General features: G+C 39.9%; 4 protein-coding genes and 1 long non-coding RNA gene across 5 annotated transcripts; 2 read left to right on the top strand and 3 right to left on the bottom strand.

The window, feature by feature from the left end:
- Nucleotides 1-550: 550 nt before the first annotated feature.
- Nucleotides 551-4,057, bottom strand: mmgt1 (membrane magnesium transporter 1). The gene is made up of 4 exons (XM_017307235.1): nt 3,877-4,057; nt 3,532-3,584; nt 3,171-3,274; nt 551-1,427 (listed from the first exon to the last, which is right to left on the bottom strand). Exons 1-4 carry the CDS (start codon nt 4,040-4,042, stop codon nt 1,283-1,285), a joined length of 468 nt encoding a protein of 155 aa, XP_017162724.1. The 5' UTR covers nt 4,043-4,057; the 3' UTR covers nt 551-1,282.
- Nucleotides 4,058-4,448: 391 nt separating this feature from the next.
- Nucleotides 4,449-6,380, top strand: pfdn6 (prefoldin subunit 6). The gene is made up of 4 exons (XM_008419700.2): nt 4,449-4,639; nt 4,795-4,865; nt 4,947-5,071; nt 6,104-6,380. Exons 1-4 carry the CDS (start codon nt 4,576-4,578, stop codon nt 6,222-6,224), a joined length of 381 nt encoding a protein of 126 aa, XP_008417922.1. The 5' UTR covers nt 4,449-4,575; the 3' UTR covers nt 6,225-6,380.
- Nucleotides 6,381-10,942: 4,562 nt separating this feature from the next.
- her5 (hairy-related 5) lies at nt 10,943-13,266 on the bottom strand. The gene is made up of 3 exons (XM_008419701.2): nt 12,975-13,266; nt 12,790-12,885; nt 10,943-11,588 (listed from the first exon to the last, which is right to left on the bottom strand). Exons 1-3 carry the CDS (start codon nt 13,023-13,025, stop codon nt 11,151-11,153), a joined length of 585 nt encoding a protein of 194 aa, XP_008417923.1. The 5' UTR covers nt 13,026-13,266; the 3' UTR covers nt 10,943-11,150.
- Nucleotides 13,267-18,018: 4,752 nt separating this feature from the next.
- her11 (hairy-related 11) lies at nt 18,019-19,583 on the top strand. Its single transcript, XM_008419702.2, has 4 exons — nt 18,019-18,083; nt 18,430-18,525; nt 18,641-18,734; nt 18,849-19,583. Exons 1-4 carry the CDS (start codon nt 18,036-18,038, stop codon nt 19,481-19,483), a joined length of 873 nt encoding a protein of 290 aa, XP_008417924.1. The 5' UTR covers nt 18,019-18,035; the 3' UTR covers nt 19,484-19,583.
- On the bottom strand, nt 18,019-20,897 carry LOC103470964 (uncharacterized). Its single transcript, XR_534563.1, has 3 exons — nt 20,782-20,897; nt 18,420-18,653; nt 18,019-18,276 (listed from the first exon to the last, which is right to left on the bottom strand). It is a non-coding gene; the product is annotated as an uncharacterized LOC103470964 (long non-coding RNA).
- Between the last annotated feature and the right edge of the window lie 1,766 nt (nt 20,898-22,663).

The following is a 22,663-nucleotide window of genomic DNA, read 5'->3' as shown; positions in this document are numbered from 1 at the left end:
GAAAAAACTAGAGCGTGTACGCAAGCCTGATTGACAGTACCAAGACCCTCCTCCTGGCTCTGATTGGTTGTTTCTGACCTAGCTGTCTATTTATGCAGCTAGAACTGGGGAAAAAGCAGAGGAGCTAATTTTTTTAAGATCATCTGTCTCATGTTAACCGTCACAACATATGGACAATTTTAACAAATATGTAAAAAAAATAACATAAAAAAATACTGCAGCTATAATTGGCATAATTTGCACAAGATTTGCATTCCTCATCTTTTCAAAGCTTAAACATGCAGTTTTGTTTTCTCAGTGTAAAGAATTTGTATTTCATTATGTTATAAAGGTTTACATTTTGCTAAATCAGTCTGGAAATCACCCTATCCTACCACCGAGTGCCCAACACCAACAACTACAATTTGTCTTTCATTACATGAAGTGATCACAGCACATAAACTACAATTATTCAGCCATTTCGTCATAAAATAGCATTTTTCATTTTTATCATGAAGTTTAAACATCAGCAGTGATTGAAATATATAAATAAATAAATAAAAACATCCACTTTGTAAAACCAGTATGAATTTTATTAAATTAAAAACAGTCTGTAGGATGTTAACAAAACGTAAAAATTATGGAAAACAAAACTCACAGAAACGAATGGAGTCGTTAGAATTTTAAGGTCCAAAGCGTCATTAGAAAGACTGTAATGTTTCCTGCTTTCACTTCTCACCTCCAGCCTGATTTCCTGGCTCAATAACAAACAACTTCCCTCGCAAACAGGATACGCTGAGCCCGCAGGACGTCACTCAGGGAAACGCGGAGGATCTTTTGTTTGTAAAGCTCACATCTACAAGCTTAAAACTTGGCCTGAGCAGCAGTGGAAGAGAAGTGAGAGGGTGAAATCAAACCACTGTGGAAAAGAAATTCAAAAAGAGCAGTGCTATTCTGATTTGGCTCAAAAGAGGAAAGAAAAACAAAAAAAATAGTCTCGAGTGTCTTAAGACTCTAAAGCCATTATATCATAGCATATATATATATATATATATATATATATATATATATATATCTGCATGGAAAACAGAAGGGTTGGCACAGTCAATGTCGATTATGGTGGTAACCACTTTATGGACAGAGATGCAAATTTTGGACAGCGTATTAGTTTATTAATAAATAAAACTTTTTTTAAGTGGAAGAAGTTAAGTTCTCAGAGCCCTCCCCCTCAGCCTGGCTAACAAAAACAAAATCCTATCAGGGCGGCGGAAGGGTCCGAGGCGGGCGGGGCCCCGGCTCAGTGCTAATGCTCCAGCTTGCGTAGCCTGATGGGGTTGGGCAGAGCCTGCTGGTTGGAGGACGGCTCCTCTTTCGGCGTGCGGAACAGGACCCGGCCTCGATGGTTGAAGAGGTAAAACGACGGGTGATTCCTCAGCGTGTCAAAAGTTCTGAAGAGAAAGAGAAAAAAAGATCAACTAAAACACGGTTGTAGTTACAAATAATACACCTGAAAACAAACCTCTGGGTAAGACAGTGCTATCCTTACTTTACTTGTTACTGAGCAATGTTAGAAGATTGATGTTTTATCATTAAAAAGACCGAAATCAGTTGTTTGGAAATCTAACCGGACACCAAAAATGCAAACGGGATGATTCCATGTCATCATGACTAATTGATCCAGTCTTTCTTCTCCAGAGAGCCGTTGTTCCAGGGTACATAAAGGTGGCTTCTTTAGTGATCAACTCTCCAACAGTCCACCACAATCAGCTCCTCAGATTCATACAACACTCTTAAAGGTCCTAACATGCCTTAAACCCAAGACCTATAATGTACAAAGAAAAATAGCATTTTATATAGAAGTGGTTCTAGGGCTGCAATGAACAGTTATCAAAAGAAATTGCACATACAGATTTTTCATTTAACCAGTTGAACCTTTTTTAATACAATATTAGAAATATGTTAAAAAATGCTAATTAACAATTCAATTCCTTTTTGAAATAAGAAAAATATTTTATTGGCTAAAATGCAACAACATATTCATTTCACGAATTTGAGCTGGTTAAAGCTAAAACCACGCCACTTGAGTTTTGTAACCGATTTACAGACAAACATGTTCTTATCTTAAATGCAAAATGTATACTTATTTACTTTTGGGCTTACTTTTAATTACTGCTTTGAATGTTGAGAAGTTTGCCTTTTTTGAGTCTGTGTACTCCAGTTAATGATCAATCAATTACTAAATTAGCTGACTATTATTACAATAATCAGTTAATCATGATTAATCATTTCAACCCTAAGTAGTTCCAGAAAATAAACGTAATGTCCTATGGATTAGCAACAGAAGTGAGTCAGTGGTGAAGATGAACATCATTAAGCCAACTGGTGATACATTTGCGCTCACCCATGGCAGATCCAAAAAGCTAGCTAGATAGCTAGCTAACTATATTAGCAGGTAGTTAGCAGTAGCAGCAACCCGCCTTTACTCACACAACACAATGATTGTGTGCGACTCAAACATCTGCCTGACAGAAAAGTCCTGCAAGAAAAACTACATCGGCTGTGAGACAGAATGGTCTCAAGACCAAAAAGTAAGACTTATGATTAACATATTTAAGGCCAACTTACATTTTTATGAATTTAAGACAAAATATAAGGTCTTAATTTTAGATGCATGTATTTAAGACTTTGGTACGTCTTCCAGAATGCCAGTTTTGTATTTTTTTTGGAGATAACTGGCTTCTTAACTGTCCAGTCTTAGCCACACAGTACATGCAGAAACACTCATACCCGTCTAAAGCCTTTCCTGGACAAACTTTGCACAAGTGGCGATTTAATGACGTAGTTGAGACCTCTTTAAGAGACACTTCCAGCACTTTCCTGATTTTCCCCGAGTCTTCACGCAAACCTAGACTAAATTAAAAGACTGTAGGTTCCCTGCATTTTCCTGAAATGTTTGCTTCATTGCTAGTAGTGGCTCAGAAGGTACATCGTGGGGTAAACATGCATCTGGCTGCACAATAATAGCTGGCCTTGACGCAACAACGCGTTATGCGTTATGGGATTTCGGTTCATGTCTTGGGTTAAAGCCCAACAGAGCTGCGCCTATAAATGCATCTGAAAGTGCGGAGGCTCCCCTGTGACAATGGCAGCCAACAGTTCCCACATCGAGGGGATTGGTGCTCCGCTCTTACTTGTTTTTCAGCTCTGAGGAAGCGTCCATGTCCTTGAACTCTCCAGCAATGTGGACAATCCCGTAACAGGTCATCACAAATGACAACAAGGTCTGCAGGACAATCTGAAACAGGGGAGGGGCCGCGAAGATGAAAAGGATGAATAGGTGATACTTATAAATATGACATTCATTTGTGTGTTTTCCTTCCGTATATTCTTTCCTTCGTTAGTTTTCACTTGTGTTTTGCAATATTGACAAGTTTTAGCTGTAAATATGGGCACTTCAATGACTTCTGAACCATGGAAATTAGATAAAACTGCATGCAGTGTAATTGTATTGCAGGATATCTTCTTAGAAAGAAAAACCCTGAAGTTACTCACGTCAATTGGTAGCGTCTCATGCTCCTTCTCTGTGAGCCTCATGTATGATCGATCTGCACGGAGAGATGGGATTTAATGAGACCAGGAAGCACGACTCCTCTATCAATCAGAACCAAACGTAACGATATTTAAATACTGTCGATCAAAGCCTTAATAACATAGAAATGTCACCGCGGGAATGAATGCATCAGTGTCAAAGGTGAGTATTAATGCCTTTCCGCCTCAGAGCTGACTGAGCGGAGCTAAGCTGCTAGAGAGGCAGGCCCGTGGTGCCGATCTGTCGGTCAGACCGACCAGAACCAGCCGACACCGGCGGGACTGCCAGCGCTATGCGGAGAAACTCACGCTGTGCCGCCGAGAAAGCCGCGTGGGCTAAGGCAAAAAGCCCCACACCGACAACACCTTTCCAGAACGACGAAGCCATCTCGAAGCTGGGCGCAGGGGAACTATGGGCACTGCCGTAAAACGTCAGACAAGCGTCACAAAGTGTCGTAAATAACCACTGCGTCATAATGTTGAAGACGTAATACCAGATGAATATATGGGACAAAAATCCATTCCGACACACAGAAAACTAATGATTTCAGTTATCTGTGAAAATTAAAAATCATAAGGGTTTCGGTAACTTTTGTTTTTTGGGGGGATAGCGGATTCAGTCAGACAACCTTAAGAAATGCTGGTTTTTTTGTTACCTCGGAAATAAGAATGTCCGATTTACCCAATTTTTGTTTTTCTTCTCATCTGTGCCGCATGTCTTTATCTTTAATTGTCAGTCTACTGATTAGTTGCACACAAAACTGTCAATATATATAATTCTTAACATGTATCTTGTTTACGTTGCTGGAATAATATATTTTTTAAAATACTTCAAGAGGCATTAGGTAAGCAGAAATCCCGAGTCTTCAGTATGCATTGAACACCCCACAACATCCTGTCTGCCCACCACTTCTTCCTGTCCGCTGGCACTGAGCTCTCATGTTCTACAGTTAAGCTTTTTAGCACATTTGTCTCACTTATAACGCCGTTAGAAGCAAAATAACAAACATGGCCGAAGCCATTCAGAAGAAGTTAAAAGCGGAAGTGGAAAAATATGCACAGACGCAGAAAGGTGAGGGCTTACGAGCCTGTTTGTGGCGGCTGCCATGCTGCACCAAGCTAGCATACCTAATTGGGCCAGTTAGCAGTGTATAAATATATCATATAAACGCATGTATTTGTCGTGGTAGCCATCCAGATGTGCTGACGTACCGCTGTCTGTTTCAGATGTCAGTAAGAGCGTTTCAGCCCGACAGAAGCTGGAGACACAGATGGCAGAGAACAACATTGTTAAAGAGGCAAGTCTTTCTCGTTTGACCACAAATCAAACACCACCACGGGGGCTCTTTGGATTATTAATATAAGGTGTATCTCTCCAGGAGCTGGATCTGCTGGACAGCTCAAACACTGTCTTTAAGCTCATCGGCCCTGTGTTAGTGAAACAAGATTTGGATGAAGCTAAAGCCACGGTAGCAAAACGACTGGAGTACATTAATGGAGAAATGTAAGGAATAACTGTTCATCTGTGTGCCTTTACTTTACAGTCCATACACTTCATATAGAGATGACATTTGAATGTTATAATTGTGCAATGTTTTACACAGATGTTTGAAAATAACATTTAGTGCAACAGCCTTAGAAGTAAAAGTCATCCAATATTTCCCAGCTGTGCATTATGTGACGAAATGTGGAAAGCTCCAGGGTGAATTTGTTTTTTATTTTGGGGAAAAATTTATATATGTAACCGGATCCTTTCTGCGTTGTGCTGGTTTTATTGAGCGATCAGGCCGTGACACGGTTTGTCTTTAAAATTGATGGTTTCTCGATTTATTCTGACGAGAACAAACAGAAAATAACCGTGTTACAGGCTGCCCGCTCCAAGTCCTCTCCCGCAGGACAACATGACAAAAGGAGAAGACAATACCACAGAAGAAGAAATAAAAAGGAGGGGATTCCGATCTTAAAGTAACACGTTTAAAACAATGACAAAGTTTTTTTTAGAGGTGATTCAGTCAGGTAAGAAACAATAAAAATAACCCAAAAAAGACATTTTGTATAATTATAACAAAAGGGAAATGCAACCAGTTTACATATACAAGATTTTCATTGGAATTATTCCCAACAGTGTGTCTATAAAGAAGTTACTCTTTGCTGTTTAAATCAGTGGGCCTTCTGTTGTTATTCTTAATCCCGCAAAGCCAGTGAAACTTGCGCTTTATTCAGGATTAATTTTGAGATTAGCAATGATACTGAGGAGAATGACTAAACATTTGGTAAATAAGTAAAATAGCAGGTTGACTGTTAAACAATGAGATCAGCTGGGTTTAAGTTGTTTGTTGTGTGAAACATGTTTTCATGGTCCTGCATACTTTCCCACAATAAGAATATTTATATAAAGTAAGTCAACAAACCATATTGACAACCAGCTTGTTCTGAATGTCTCTTTAAGTCTCAAGATTTTCTTCTGTATCAACCCGGGTTAGGCGCATTTGGTCTGTTCTTACCTTACTTCCCTTTCCTTCCTGTCTCATTGTAGTCAGAGATACGAGACTCTCCTTAAGGACTATCACAAGAAATCTGAACAGCAGCGAGAGGTCCTGACCAGTTTACAGCAGGACCTGCAGAAAGCCCAAGGCCTCACTCCTGGAAAAGTATGATTACATTTCAAGCATGCTGAACACCCAGCCGAGGGACGATAACACAATGTAAACCTGTTTCAGGAGCTGAGGAAATTCTGCTTGTACCTTGTCATTAATTTGCAATGTTCTTACTGTGACTGTTCTGATGTTACTAATAAACATTTGTTTTCCATTTCCCTGTGTGTTTATTGTAAATATTTAAATTATGCAACAATATGAACAATTATTGTAATAAGGGAGAAAATGTTAGCCCTCTTACTAACATTTAAACAGAAATAGTCGGTTATAACATCATTTAAAACGAGTGTTTACGGTAATAAAGACGAAATAAAATAAGACTTTCTTCAACTTAACATCCCAGAAGGTTTTGTTAGCTTGTCTACCGCTTTTATGTTGGTTTTTCAGGCCACAAAGACTTCCGACTAAAAATAATACTGAGTCATTACCGTGTTTTCCTGCACGAGCCGTTAACAGTGGCGCACGTGGAACAGCAGAGCAGTTCTCACCTTCAGGTGCGGCGTTTTTGTAGCGCGCGAGCCCAGCGAGGGCCTGTGAAGACAACCGACACGTGTCAATTGTTGTTTTTTCTCCATTTGGCTCACGCGTCTTCAACGACAGAAATCCGGGAAAGCTGGAGAAAGTCACTTCTGGTTGGTTCTTGTGTTTTAACTGGACTTAGCGGCGGTAGCCATCTCAGTATGACACTACATACATGACGGACTTGTCCCTGAAAATATATTGAGAAATGAAAGCTATTTTTAATCGCGTCCAGATGAAGTTGCTCGGTGGACAGGACTTTGTGTGGTGTTGCTGTATTCAAACAGAGAAGTAGAGCGTGGGAACCTAAAGCCTCAGGTGGTTTTGCTTCAGCCAAAAGGTGTTCGGTCACTTTTCCTGTATTGCCTTCTGTCTGCTGTGGGAACCATCAAACACTTGTTGGAACCAACTGGGAACAAGTGTAACACTTTGGACATCTGCTCCTAAAGATTCAGCAGTATTAACACCTTTTGGTTTTGTTTAAATGGTTCTATTGGACCGGTTTAATCCGCGTTTAAACTAATTCCTGCACCAATGAAAACCCTAATCTGTTTCCAGCTTTAATTGATTCACTTTAGTCTTGTGTGGTCTTTTCTTTTTTCGGCTTAAAGCCGCCAAGCGCACAAAAGAGCATCCTGTCCGGCGGTCATCCCAGCGGGACTAACACCTCTTTGGATGCGGATTGTTTTCAGGATTTAGACGCATCCATCCACCCCAAAACAGCTATAAAAAAAGCCTCTGGAGGATGAACGGGGATTTCTGAGGAATGTTTACCTTAAATGTATTATTTCCACTATTAGCGCAACATTTGCTTGCTTTTATGGTTTCAGCATGTTGGTTTTTAATCCAATTTGGTTTTTAATCCAAACTGGATTAATAATCTTGTTTTTCCCAACACTCTTGGACTTTAAAAAAAATAAATTTTAAATATCAGCATTGAAATTCTATTATTAAATCCATCCCTTAAAACAAAGAAATACATTTGAATGTTCAATTTTTTTTTATACTTTAAAAGGTCAATTCTGTCCCTTATGTACAAGTCAGTAGTATTTGCAGTTTGGAAAAATATCTCCACCTAGTGGAAAACAATAAAACCTGAAATTCTGAGGGACGTTTACGCCAGAAAATAGGAACAAATTGAAATAAAAATCAAACGGGAGTCAGTTTTACAGAAAACAATGCACACTCTGTTTAGTTTAAAAGACTTAGAGGATAATTGACTTAAATAAAAATATAATTTTGTAGAAAGTACAGCAAGGCCACATTGCATACAGCTGATATCAACACAGCCAAACGCTTGTAAAAAAACAAAACAAAACAAAAATCAAAACACAGAAACATGTCCTGCAGCCCACGGTCAAAAATAAATTTGTACTTAAGACGTTTCCCACTTTGCCTTTTATTGCTAACGAACGGGGACGCAGCTAAAGCAATGAGCTAATAACTTTCCTTTTGTGGCTAAATGAATATAATGTAAATGAACAACTTTTTATTTTAATTTATTAAGTTCTGTATAATTTGTGTGCTCTAAAAACAAGAAGACTCACTGCAGTGATTAGTTCCTCTTTAAAATGCGCAGCATCAGGACAGATTTGCATCCAAACGATTCTGAAAAACAAGACTTTATATTTAACCAAAGGAGGGCCAAGAATTAGACTCAAGTAAGATTAGCACAACTTCAACATATTTTTATCGAAGTAAAAGTCAGAAGTAGCCGTCTAAGAAATTACTCAAGTAAGTGTAAAAAAGCATTTGGTAAAACGTCTAGACAAGTACTGAGTAACTCATCAGAGTATTAGTCATTTAATATTTAAAAATTAAACATCAACAAACGGAATAAAGTATAAAGTTAAGTTGAAATGTTGGTATTTTATGGACCAAAATGACAATAATTCATATATCAAGCAAAACAACAAAATCAGGCAAAAAATTATATTTCCAAATCAGTTTAATAAATTTTTAAAAAACAAAAACAAAAAAAAACAGAAAATTTAGCAAAAACTGCAGGTGTGTGTTTTTTTTCTGGTGAATTTTTGGTTAAATTTGTTTTTCATTCGGCAGGTAGAGAATCTAGAAATTTTACTCAAGTAAAATACTTGAGTGTATATGTAATGTGAGCCATGTCTTGTATTCAGACACACTAACGCTTTGCAAACGTTCATTTCCATCACAACTGGAAGGTTTCCGAAGGGGTGTCTCTCCCCGTCGTTCATTTGAGTAGATCTCAGGTCTGGACTTTGACTGGGCCATTCTAACACATAAATATGCTTTGATCTGAGCCGTTGTGTTGCAGCTCTGGCTGAGTGTTTAGGATTGCTGGAAGCTGAAGCCCCCCACCCAGTCTCAGGTCTTTCACAGCCTCGGTTTTCCTCCAGGATTGCCCGGCATTTAGCTCCTCTCGTTGCTGAAGAAAGGAATCCTCACAGCATGTAGTGCTGGTAGTTTTCCATCACACATTATGTTTTGCATTTAGACTAAAAAAACTCACATTTAGTGTTATTATGTGTACAGGAGCACATTCCTCCACATGTTTACTGTGTTCAGTGCAAACTGAGCCAATAGGTTCCTTGTGGTCACACTTCTATGAAAAGACAGATCAGTGAAGAGGATTACTGATAGTTGTTCTGTTGACAGAGGCGATGCCAAGAGGGGCCTGGGAGGGGCATGGGGCCCTCTAGAAAAATGCTGGCCAGCCCCAGATAATCATGTTCATGTGACAGAAAGGCATACAGAGTAATTTCTTCAAATAAAACATGTACATAAAACCCAATAGATAAATTCAAATTAACTATAGACAATGTAAACAAATAAAATAGCTTTTTTTTTTTAGCTTATTGGGCTGGTGTGGCCACCTCCTTATAAAAAACACTCACTTTTTATATTTTAATAATTTTCCTTCCAGTTCACAATTGTGCACTACTGTTTTTAATAACATAAAATAGCTATAAAATAGTAATGATTCTAATTAAGCATAATATTCTAATTAAGCATAATATTAATCTTTGTTACATGACTGGAATGTTTAAGAAGTTTAAACATTGTAGTTAAGTTAAAGCTCAGCGAGATATGGCAAAAATAAAATCATGGCCTATGTCACTTTTTTTGGGGGGGCAAAATATGATTTTGGCAAAAAAAAAAAAGACATAAGCCGTTAGCTTAGGAATGTGATGATACATTAGTTTACTTGCCAGCAATGATTCCAGATCATGTGCACCTAGACAGAAATTAACAGGGCAAACTTTGTGGACCAAAATCCATTTTATTTGACAAAGGGAGTGAGTTTCACTGTGAGACGACCTTACAGCAGCGTTTACGCCCAGCTGTGGATTAGATGCTGCCGAAGCGGTCTGCTCTCTGAACACGCGCGAATCACTGCAATCCTCTCCCACTCTACATGTGAAAAAGGTCGTCCGAAGTCGTCCGAACACCATGTAGAGACGACGGCTCTCCAATCAACATGTCAATAGGCATCATAACTGCTGTCCAATCTGGATGGAGTATGTGTTAATGTTCCTCTGGAGGCTTCTCAAAGTGCAGCCGCATTAACCTTCAAGGCAAAACGGCTCAACGAGCCGAGAGGCCACTCTGGAGGAAGGGCCAGGAAACTGAGAAGTGAGGACAATCATGAAAACACTCTGCTGATGTGTGTGTGAGCAAAGCAACACCACACCAACCCCCGGTGTGCTACGCAGAGTAAAGGTAAGGAGCCACGGTGCAAGAAAACAACACAAACAGAATAAAAACTACAGCTTGAAAAATTTACATTAGAAATTCACTGGTAATATCTTTATTTGTCATGTTATTGAAAAGCAATCTAGATCCAGTATTGGTGACAATGTGATCCATAAAGGCAGATCTATGCAGTCTAATGCTGTGTACAATATGTTTATGTTCCCATTTTCTGAACCATTTAAAATAACGTTTGTTGCGTTTTATTTTCTTATGTTTGAACAAAACAGTGAACCATTTGTTTTTTATCAGTTTTTTTATTATTAATTTTAAATGGGCTGTTCTGTTCCAAATTGAAAGTACTGAACAAATTACAATGTTGTTGTTTTTACATGTCTGACCAAACTTGTGAAGCTATTTAAGAGTGTTGTGCTGCTGCGGATTTATCAAATACATTTTGTAATCCAGTACATTTATGACAGTTTAAAAGCTTTTTTTTTTTTTTTTAAATCAATCCAACTCCGTTTCTGTGCGTTGCATCGGTATCATACCAAGCCTCTGGCCTCAGATATCGGTATCAGAAGTGAAAAAAAAGTGGATCGGTGCATCCCTGGTTTACATAGGTACATAAAAAAAAGAGGAAATACGTGAAAACTACAGAATATCTGTGCAGAAAAGTGTCCATGCTGTACAAATAGAAATAAAAGATAAAAAAAAAAGCATCTGTCGATGTCTCCATTATTTCGGCCAGGGTCTCCAGACTGAATCGGGGACTGTTGCGGAGGAGGCGAAGGAGAGCATCTGCCTGGTTTCGGACTCCTGTAAGATGTGGCGCTGAGGGGACAGGACGGCGGGGACGTCACCGGGGGCGACCACCGGGGATGCGCAGAGCGGGACCAGGACCGGGGAGGAAACAGCCGTCGGAGACCCTGAGAGCTTCAGCGAGGCCTGCAGTGAGTTGCCGTCCTCCAGCTCCAGGCTCTTGGAGGCGATGAACTGGCTGACCCGCAGAAGGCAGGACCTCATGCCGTCGTGGTAGCTGCGGTGGGGGCCGCCGGCGGGCCGCTGCTCTTCGGGGAACGCCTTCCTCACGGCCCGGTGGTCCTTCTCCTTCTTCAGGAAGTCAACAACGCTCTCCAGGATCTCTGCCTTCTCCACCTTCGGGTTCCTCAGCTTCTGCAGCAGAAGAAACGTGAGAGAAAAAAAAAAAATCACTTAAAAAAATGTTTAAAAATGGCTGCAGGCCAATTCATCCTGTTGCTAAGTCACGTTAGCGTCACGTCCCATTCAGCCTTCATTTCATTGCTTCCTACTTTGAAGAAAACAATTTGCACTTAATACTTTGTGTCTCAGTTTATATGTAGTTGGGTATTTTTGATTTATCCTAAATACAGACACAAAAAAGATCAAATTATATGAGTGAATTTAACTGTGTATGAACATAAATAGTTGATTTCCAGGTAAACATGTATTCTTTTCACACTAGACCAGGGGTGCCTAAAGTCGGTCCTGAATGGCCGGCATCCTGCATGTTTTAGTTCTCTCCCTGCTGGTAGTAACAACCTTTTCAGCATGTCAATGTTCCTCTTCGGCCTTCTAACAAGTCATCATTTGATCCAGGTGCATTAAACCCGGGAGAGAACTAAAACACCCAGGATGTCGGCCCTCCAGGACCAACTGCGCAAAAGTATAATAAATAAATTCATGAATAAATATATCTGTTGATGGTAAACTACATAAAATGACTAAATACTATCAGTATTTCTTCCAGTATTGTGGAATGTAAAAAAATCTAATTGAAATGCACAGTAAAGTCTGTTCACAATCTGTACAAAAATGCATGTTTTACATTAATACCTCAGTGTTTTAGTACACCAAAATATGCTCACTTGTTCAATATAGTTAGAAAATGACGGAATCAATTTGTAGACTTTGGCTGTTTGTGATCAGAATTTTACACTTCTTTTTTTACACGTTTTAGGTATAAATAAATAGAGCAAAAATAAATGCATACATTAAAGCATTCACTTATAAACCAGTTATGGTCTCATAAAGGACTGAAACGTCCTGCTACTCTTAGATGTTTGACCTCTATTGCAATTTTACAATTTTTAAAATAAATTAGGGGACAATTTTGAAACAGCCAGGTTAGACTGGAGTCACTTTATATTTCCTTAACAGGCGGAAATATATAATCATTTATATATACATTTAGATCAAATCAGTTGCCTAGACGATGCAAAACTTGTCTTAGAAGACGACTTCGTTTCGTGGCTGGTACCAAACGACCAAAACTACGAAATGACTGAACCCCGTCCAAAATAGCCCTCAGTTTACCGACATTAAATCTCAGTGCTGTTAAAAATAAATCACGTACCTCGTTTCCCGTGTTTTCCAGCATCAGTAGCCGTAAGGTTTCCAGGCTGCTGTTGATTCGCTCCCGTCTGCGTTTCTCCATCATGGGTTTGGACACCTTCAGGACCGAGAGGAAAATATTTTATCTTATTTGTTGTTGTTTGTATTCTTAAAATAAAGTAGTTTAACACGGTCTGTTCTTCTTACCTTCCTCCTGGATTTGTGTTCCGGAGTCTCGGTTGACGGTACAGCCTTCATGCTCCGTGTTTGCCCGGCTTCCCTTTCTGAACCAACGTGGGAACTGAATGAACTGAACGTAACGTTCCTTTATTGATTCTATGTTGATATCTCTGCTGTTAGCCACGCCTCCTTCCCATTTTACGCACAAACGACTTTCATTTGCTTTTGAATGGAGTTAAATTCACAAATTAATCAGAAGTGGAATACAAATGCAACTTTTCGTGAAAATATAATTAAATTTATTTCAGCTTTGGGTCGCGTTTTTTTTTTTTTTTTTTTTAGTCGTTTCTTCTTTTAGCTAGGAGAATTTTATTAAATGCTAATCTGTTGCTCTCTTTAAGAGTTAGGAGCTAAGTTTGACTAAAAATAAAAGCAACTTCCTACAAAATGCAATGTTGTATTTTTAAGTTGCAACATTTCTCTTTCTACCAAATGGAAACATTTCCTTTTTCAAACCACTTGAGTGAATTACATTACATGTGGGGACAGCTACTTTCATTTCTTTTTTTTTTTCTCTTTTTGTTAAACGTGAAAAATCAAAATAAGAACCTGCACAAATCCTTTTAGTAAACAGTTTGGCACTCTTGCACAAAATCCCAGTTTAACCAGGAAGCTTTTTACAGACGTAAAAATAGTATTTCATAAGCAACACAATGATTCTTAAAGAGCTGTTTGCTGAAAACCTGGCATACTGTAGCTGATGAAGCACTTCCCAAGTTTAGACATTATACTCTTCCAGTTCATGTATTATTTATCTCATTTCTTTTTAAACCTTTTACATTTTACCTTCTACATTTCTGAAAGACTTTTACTCAATATGTTACTTTTACTCAATATGTTACTAAGCAGATGAAACATTTAAAATCCAAATAAGAGACAGGAACATTGAGGAAGTTTTAAAACTGCAGTGACTATATATAAAGTATGTTCCTCCAGTTAATTTATACTTCTTAAGTTTTTTTTGCTTTCATACATTCATTTGACTTATTCTTAAACAAATTATCTGACATGAACAACCAGCATGAATACATGATGCATATTCATGCATCTGTAATGACTGCAATGATATTACAGTCATTACACTTTATCTTTACCTTTTTTTTTATATCCGCCACTGTACATTTTCAAAATTACTATTTATGTCAATTCACACTTAAAATTACTATTTTTGTTAATTAATTATGTTTCTGGAGGGTGTGCTGCTGACTGGATCACCCTTGTAAAAGAGACCTTGACTAAAATAAGTTCTTTACCTGGTTAAATAAAGGTTATTAATAAAAATAAAAATAAAAAAAATAGAAAAAACAAAAGGAAATTAGGATTTAATTTATCAAGGGGAAAACACAACCAATCCGTGAAAAGGCAGCTGACCCCTGAACTTTGAGCCTGGTGCAATGATCTACTGTCTGCCATAAATAAAACTAGAAACAGTGAAAACATAAAATACAAGTAACACAATAAATCAGTTGAATTTTGGCCTGGTGCATCTCAACCCCTACTGAGCTTTTTGGGTCCTTTTGTGACATAACTAACAAAAACTATGATAAATAATTTGATTAAACTCAACTGAAAAACAGCAACAACAACACAAATCTGGCTAGAAATTAGCTGCAAACGTTGTTGCATTTTGAAGTGTGCACACTCAGGTTTTTAGCATTCGGTCTTTTTGACTTACCTGAAATCAGTTTATTGAAACTAGATAACCTGAAATATATCTTAGCAGTCCTGGTACAGGATTTTCCTCTCTCTTCCATATTTCCATAATTTAGCTTTAAACTAAGTTTGTGCACAAGTTATGAGGGATAAATTAATAAAAGTTATCTGATTGGACAAAAGTGTTGGTCAGGAGAGGGATGCAAAAAAAAAAAAATCCACATTTTATACACATACACAACTGTTAATTAATAATTTGATAAAATGTGGGTAGGGCTTTGTGTAACTTTGAACCCTTCAACAACAAAAGTAGCACTTTTAAAATGTTTTTCTTCACGCACAGCTACGTGTTCGTGCATTGAACAGAACATTTGTCAGGTGAGGGGAAATGTTCATGGTGTCACAAAGGTGTTTATTTGTTAATTAATTTACCATCTTAGCAAATTATCTTATGAAAATGATCATATTTAGATTGGTTAGTGGTCCCCACCTGACAGTAACATAAAATAAAACAAAAATAATAAACTAAAACAGGGCTCCCCTCTCAGATAATAAATTTGGGGTTCCTCTCTACTTCCTCTGACCGCTATAACAGCCTGAAGTGAGGGGATAACACCGGGATGATCGGATCAGGACGCCCCGCAGAGATTAAGTGGCTTTTCAAGCGACGATACTTCCGTTTGAAATCAAAGAGCGGAGAGATTAGTGGCGGTCCAGAGACCAGCGCTGGTTGCCATGGCAGCGAGGCTGGAAGCCCGTTCTGACGCCGGATACAGGAATAAAATCATACGGGGCCGCATTTAGTCGCTGAACTCGTCGTGAAAGCGGGGCGAAAGTGCTGGCGCGAGCCTAAATGTTCGGGACACGCGCACACCCGCACTATAAATAAACCTCAAAGTGCGCTCGCGCTGCAGCGCGTGGAAACTAATTGGTTTGAAATCCGCTTTTTGTTCGCGGAGAAACGAAGCGTCTGCATGTAATATCGGGATCACTCGCGTGTGTCACAGCCACCAACAAAAAGAGGTAAAAAAAAAAAAAAAAAAGGAAGGAGGGAGGGAGGGAAGGAAGGAAGCAAAGCAGAGAAATGAACAACTGGCTCGGTTTCAGTGGAGACGTTGTGGCAGAGAGGTGCACACTTAACACCCAGGTGTAACAATCCTCCTCACACGGCCCACTGGCACGTTTTACTCCGACCTTTTGCTCCAGGAGCCCGTTTTGTGTTTTCTGATGTCAGACGTTGATGTTTAATCCATCTAGAAATCAAGTTTCTTCATGTCTTCAGCGGAAACACGCTGACTGTTACAGATATTTACGCTCCGTGTTTTGTTTTGTTTTGTTTCGTTTTATTTATTTATCTTTTTATTATCGTGAGCGGAGCCTTATTGTCTCACACGTCATAAAAAGCAGTCACAGTCGCTCATTTTCTCACTTTATTTCGGTTCCCACGAGTGGAAAGACGGGTTCCCAGGGTCTCACTTCTCCACTCCGTCCACAAGGACGTGTTAAAAGAAACCAGGTTGATTTGCAATCATTTGTTAAACAAGTGATAAGTCATCTGCGAATTAATGTTATTTATGTTACGACCGCTTTCAAGCATTTTAACTAATTTCTTTTTCCCTTCTTTTATTCTTTGTTTCTTTCTCCTCCTTTCTATTTTTCTTTAATTCTTTCCTTTTTGTCTTTTTCTTTCCTTCTGACTGTTTAGCTAGCTAGCTAGTATCTAGCTCCCTATCTGTCTATCTAGCTAGCCAGCTTTCTTATTTTCTTTCTTTCTTTCTTTCCATCCGAACTGATGTAAGATTGGGAAGCAGTCCTATTTGCAGTTTGTCACAAATAAAACCGAAAATCTAACTTTCGTGTCCTACATACCAAATTCTATCTTCCCTGTGGTGAAACACGGCAGCAGCAGCCTTATGCTGTGGGGACGCCTCCCTTCGATCAGCAGGTCAGTACATCGAAAAGTAAAGTCATTTACTGAGTTAAAAAAAAAAAAAAGCAAGTACGTGTCTGTGCGTCTTTAATTACAGTGGTTTAAAAAAATTCTTCATCTCCCTGGAACATTTTAGTGTTTTTACGTTGCAATACAACAATAAGCCTCGACGTATTGTACTGAGATTTAATGTCAAAGGAACATGCAAAGAATAGTGCATAGCTGAGAAGACGAAGCAAAATGACACACAGGTGCTTATGGATAAAAATCTGGAAAGAGTGGCAGGCATTTGAATATAAATAAAATCAAGTGTGATTTAGTAGAAGGATGTTGAAAGAGCGACAGAAGAAGGCAACCTGCCACAAACCGGAACCAGCAAAGGTCTGAGACCAAACGTAAACTTTGTGCTAGGTGGCAGCAAACTAACTCCACACATCGGCTGGGGCATGAAACATGGCAGAGTCGCCAAAAATTATACCCAAGTAAAAGTAGCACTACTTCAACATTATTTTACACAAGTAAAAGTAAAAATAGCCGTCCACGAAATGACAGCAAAAAGAATATTTTGTAACGAGGCTACTGAAGTACTGATCAAAACGTCGGTCATTTAATGTTTAAAAATTACATCATCAGATGGACCCAAGTGTAAAATTATGTGGAAATTTTGATATTTTAAAGACCAAAATGAAAGTAACAACATTACAAAATAGCAAAGTGAAGCAAAAGAAACATTTTCCAACAATTTCAGTTTCTTTCTACATAAAATATATTTAGTTTTCAAAAACTGCAGGTGTGTGTCTGGTGGTTTTTTATTTTTTTTGGTTGTTTTTCATTCAGTGACTCACAGTGGGTAGAGGATCCAGAAATATTACTCAAGTAAGAGTAACAACATGTCGTAACAGTAAACTCAAGTAAAAGTGAAAAGTACAGCTTAGTAAACACACACACACACACGCACACACACACATATATATATATATATAATTTTTTTTTTCAAAAACTTCCTCAATTAAATGTAACTGAGAAAACTGAGCCAGTTACACACACACTGTGGGAATACATTTCCTCTTCAGAGACAGGAGAACTGGTCGAGTTATATCCAAAAAACTTAAACATAATCACAGCAAAAATAGTCCTACACCAAGGTCTGACTTAATGGGAGTTTGAAATAACTTTTTACATTTAAATTTCTAGAAAATTTAGAAAATCATCTATTGCTTATCTTACAAAAGTCACATAAAACCTAAATAAAACACATTGACCGTTGCAGCCATAATGTAGCAAAAGTGCAAAAGGTTTGGCCCACAATAAACTTCTTCCCCCAACCGACCTCACTCACACCCGTCAGCCAATCAGAAGCAGGCTTCACAAACCTACTTATAAGCCCTCGCTGCCATCCGGGCTGCTTTTTCCCCCCCAACTTCTGCAGAGAGTCTCTGGACAACATGACCAGGAAGCTACGAACTCCTGAAGACGGGAAGAGTAGAAAAAGGGTAGGAAAGTTACTTCTTTTGGCTGGTACCGATGTGCATTTCTGTTTCCAATGACCTTCCTTTGTGCTTGACTCATTTTATGAGCATTGTTTGATCTTTGTGATGCTCTGTCATTTTTAAGCCAGCTCTTGGGTTGCCAACTCGAAGTCCCCTTGCAGGTTTGTTCAAAGGACCATCTGACCTTTCTGACCTCCTAGGGAGAGAAAAAAACAAAAACAAAAGAGAGTTTCAGATCAGAAACGATCTCCATAACGTTTACGAATAAGCGCAGCGGCTTATCAGCGCAGCGGGTATCTTTGTTAACTGCTTTATAAAGCCCCGAAAACTTCAATTTACCTGTTTTTAGATTTTGAAGCCAGTTGTGGAGAAGAAGAGAAGGGATCGAATAAATAAAAGTCTCGCTGAGCTGAGACGTTTGCTGTTGCTTTCCACGTCCGATCCCGTGAGTCAAGTCAAAGCCGTCACCTCAGCTCCTACTGCGCCGTGCAAAAAGTTTTAAGGTCAATGATGTTTTTGTGTTTTTTCCCCTTTTTACTTCGCCCCGCTGTGGACACCAGCGACTCCAGAATCCTAAAATAGAGAAAGCAGAGATTCTGGACTTGGCTGTGGAGTATCTTAAGAAGTGGGCTGATAGGAAGGACTTGAACAATGGTCAGTCGTGTCAAACAGTTCACTACCTCCTCACAGTTCATTTTCTGACGGCAGGGCTTTGAGATTGTGCGTTGCTGTTTCTCTTTATTTCCACTCTGCTTTCTCCCGGTGCAGACTTACGGACTCCTGTAGCTTTGGGGAAACTTGGACCCGCTGAGTCCAGATTTGCCCCTCTCGCCAGCAGCGAGAGCGCAGGCTTCCAGCAGTGCATGGCCCAGCTGAACAGCTACATGCACAGGATCCCGCCAGCGCAGAGGACCAGCCTCACTGAGGGGCTGAAGCATCACTCAGCGAGCCGGGAGCCCAGGCTCAACTCCGTCCACGGCGTCTGGAGGGAGCCGGAAGCCGCGTCCGGGGAGGCGGTTTGTACCTCGGAGGGCAGAGGGGAGTCTCCCTGGCTGCTCTTCCCTCCCCACCCCTCCTTCCAGCCTCTCTCCTGCTCCACACCGTGCCACGACTACCTCTCCCCACCTTCCTCCCCGTGGTTCTCGCCCTCCTTCTCCACTTTCACCGCCTCGCCTCCTTTCCCGTCCTTTGCCTGCCCCTTCGCCTTCCCCCCCAGCGTGTCACCTCCGTCCTCCTCCAATGCCTCCTTCCTGAGGAGCATCTCCCCCACACTTCCTCACGCCAGCCCTCTTGGCCTCCACGTCCCCCCACTAACGTCGTTGATACCCCCGCTGCACCTCCCACACAGGGAGGTGTCGCCGGCAGACTCCCAGTCACCCGTCTGGAGGCCCTGGATGGGATGAGAGGCCGGACACCTGACACAGCAGCAGCAGAGCCACCTAGAGGGAGTTCTGTGCAACTGCGGGAAGCGACTGCCCCTGACTGTATAGTGTACAAAATGAACAAAACTGCCTATATTTTCTATTTACCCTTGTAAATAAATACATTTATGTATCTGAAGCGGACAAAGCTCTCTGTACGTTTACTCATTTAAACACGAATGTATCTGAATGTAGGATGAACGGTGGTGGAATTGATTGTATTGTTGAACGCCACAAGAAGGAATCCTGTAGCGCCCCCAATAAAACCAACCAACAAACAAACAAACAAAAAGAAATGTATTTATCTACATATAACATATAGACAAATATATGTAATATACTCCCCCACCTTCCTTCAAGAGAATCAGGTTCAGGTCATAGAAAGGCACACATAATAATCTTCAAAAGACGTAGAACTCAATAAATAAATACATTTATCAAATTAAAAATGAATTTAAAAAATACAGCTCTGGAAAGAAAATAAAAGCCCACTGCACTCTGGTTATTCCACCAAATATTGATTTCTGAACTCTGAGTTAAAACATCAGTATTGTTGCTTCTAAATGAATATGAACTTGTTTTATTTGCATTTTGAGGCCTGAAAGCACTGCATCTTTTGACCATTTCTCCTTTTCTGCAAATAAACACTATTTGCTTGGAGTTTCAGAGACATGTTGCCAGAAGTTCATAGAATAAAAGAACAATGCTCATTTTACTCAACCATATACCTATAAAAAGTAAAATCAGAGAAACTGATCATTTTGCAGTGGGCTCTTAATTTTTTCCAGAGTTGTATTGAACTTATGTATATGTTTGTACAGAAGAATTGTCCATTTAATTTTTAATCTTATACATTCATTCATTTATTGGGGACTACATCCATGTCTTGATTGGAGAAAATGACTCTGTATGCCTTCCTGTGACCTGAACATGATTCTCTGGGTGGGCCACGGCCTCCCGTCTTCCCCCTCTTGGGGGCGCCACTGTTGGAATCCTGATCTGGCTTAGAGTTTACTTATACAAACTTTTATCTTTAAGAGTCATCAGACTCTCTATGCATGCATTACTTTTCCATGCAGAAGGCTGCAGTTGACATTCAGGTCTATTTCTAGCAGTCAGTAGCACCACAGGGTGCTACCACAGGGTGCTACTGACTGTGGATGTGGGCAAATAACCCCAGAATGCCTGATTTTGCACTGTGAGAGAAAAACTCTGTTACCTAGTCTCTAATGTTTGTCTGTGATGTGTGTAATGCACCAGTTCGGGGCTATGAAGCTCACCTGAAATTACCTGCGCTGTAAACAACCATCCTCCACTGCAAAGAAGGAAGAACCGAGGCGAACAAGATGGCTGCTGATGGTAATTCAGTATTTGGAGGCGTGGCCAGCATGGACTAAACGGCTTCGTTCATTTCTTCCGCTGCCATTGCTAAAACTACAGGCAGACTACAATTATAAAACAGCGCAAAAAGAAAGGAAGAAAGAAAGAAAGAAAGAACGTCATCGTTCACGTGCTCTCCTTCTGTTTGCTGATTGGCCCAGTTGAAAATCTACCGGAAGAATCCACGTCAAAGGGAGAAATGTCAACGAAGTGAGGTTGGAATCGAGCGGGATTGCGAAGGAAATGCAGTGGCCAGGTAAAATCCGTGTTGATGAGCTATTAATATTAAAATTAACGCGTATGAAGACTAAACAAGAAAAAAAAAATTACTTGGTTGAGGATAAAGTCCGTAAGTCATCCTTCATCTGGACGGAAAAATTATGTATTTTTCAACCCAAAGCAAAACTGATTACTAATGATTGATTCTCAAACCGATTAAATATTTGTAATTTTGCAGTGTTTCGGATAAAGCATAAAGAATACAAATGAAATTTTGTTTGGCAACTCTCGAGACGCAATCAGAAGAGGTTTAATTTATGTAAAAAAAGAAAACCTGTAAAAAGCAGTAAGTCTGGCAGCAAAAAATTAATCATTGTGTTACATTATTAATAAATATAAAGACATGGGTTAGGGTTGGGTTAACAATTTTTATTCTTAAATATTCCCTGCATATGTCATAATGTCATATTAATTTTTTTCCAACTGTGCTTTTTTTTTTTTTCTTTGTTTGTTTTTGTATGTTCTTTCAAAAGTATCTTTTGGCAACAGAGATTTAATTTTATCTTATTTTATTTTTCAAAAATCACTTATGGAAAAAAAATAAATTCACTCAGAGACCATGCATTCTCATCTGTGGTCGCCAGAGGGCAGCATTGACGCGCCGATGAGCTCCGCAGCAGCGCTGTGGATCTGGATCTCTGCTGAAGGGGTCAGAACCGGGGGAGGCGGGATGCCGCCGAGCCTCTCCAGTCCGACATGCCTCTTCATCATTCCTCACTCTTTCACTGCTCAGCTCGGCCCGTATCTCAAGATTAAATCTCCATTTACGAGCTCTAAATATTTTCAGCAAGGAGGCATCAAAAGATTTGGCCTGAGAAAACAGAATTTAGCGCATGTCTTTGGATAATTGTTACGGTTTTTTTTTCTTGCCCTCTTTGCGCCCCTTTTCACCGGAGGAACTTTCTCTGTGCGAGTGCCGTTTCAGTTCTGAGGCGGCCATTGTTCTTTGTCAGGGAAATAAGCAAACCGGCACGTCACGGGGGAGCTCTCTTCTCCACGCTGCGTGTTTTTGATCAGTCTGCGCCCACTCGTGAAAGCAGAGAAGGTCGCTCGGTGAGAAGAGGAAGTTTTCTGCGGCTCGGCGCATAATTAATAGGGAAAGAAATCACGACTCGGAGTGACCTGACAGTGGCTGAAAACTCCCTGGCATTTTCTCAGAAACGGGCTGAATAGAGCCGATCCTGTTACCCTCTTTAATCATTGCTTCTTCTTCTTCTTTCCCACTCCCCCCCCCCCACCCCTTCCTTTCGCTTGCGTGCATTCCTGATTTAAAGGTGTTGGGCTGTGAAGATGCCTTGGGATGTCACGTCATGGCCTACTGAGAGTCTTTGAATTCCTGCATGTTGGTGCATTTCGCGAAACTAAATGCGGAGACAATGCTGGTGTCAGCTCCGTCCATCTCACATGTACACACTTGCAGTCCTCGTATGCGGTAAACAGCGTGCGTTCTTTCTTTGAGCAGGCTTCTGGCTCACTGGGACACGGGTTGTGTTATGTCTTATT

Source organism: Poecilia reticulata, linkage group LG10 (genome assembly GCF_000633615.1).
Source record: "Poecilia reticulata strain Guanapo linkage group LG10, Guppy_female_1.0+MT, whole genome shotgun sequence".
NCBI lineage: Eukaryota > Metazoa > Chordata > Actinopteri > Cyprinodontiformes > Poeciliidae > Poecilia > Poecilia reticulata.
The sequence above is the reverse complement of the archived record's forward strand: the minus strand, read 5'-3'. Positions and strand labels throughout refer to the sequence as shown.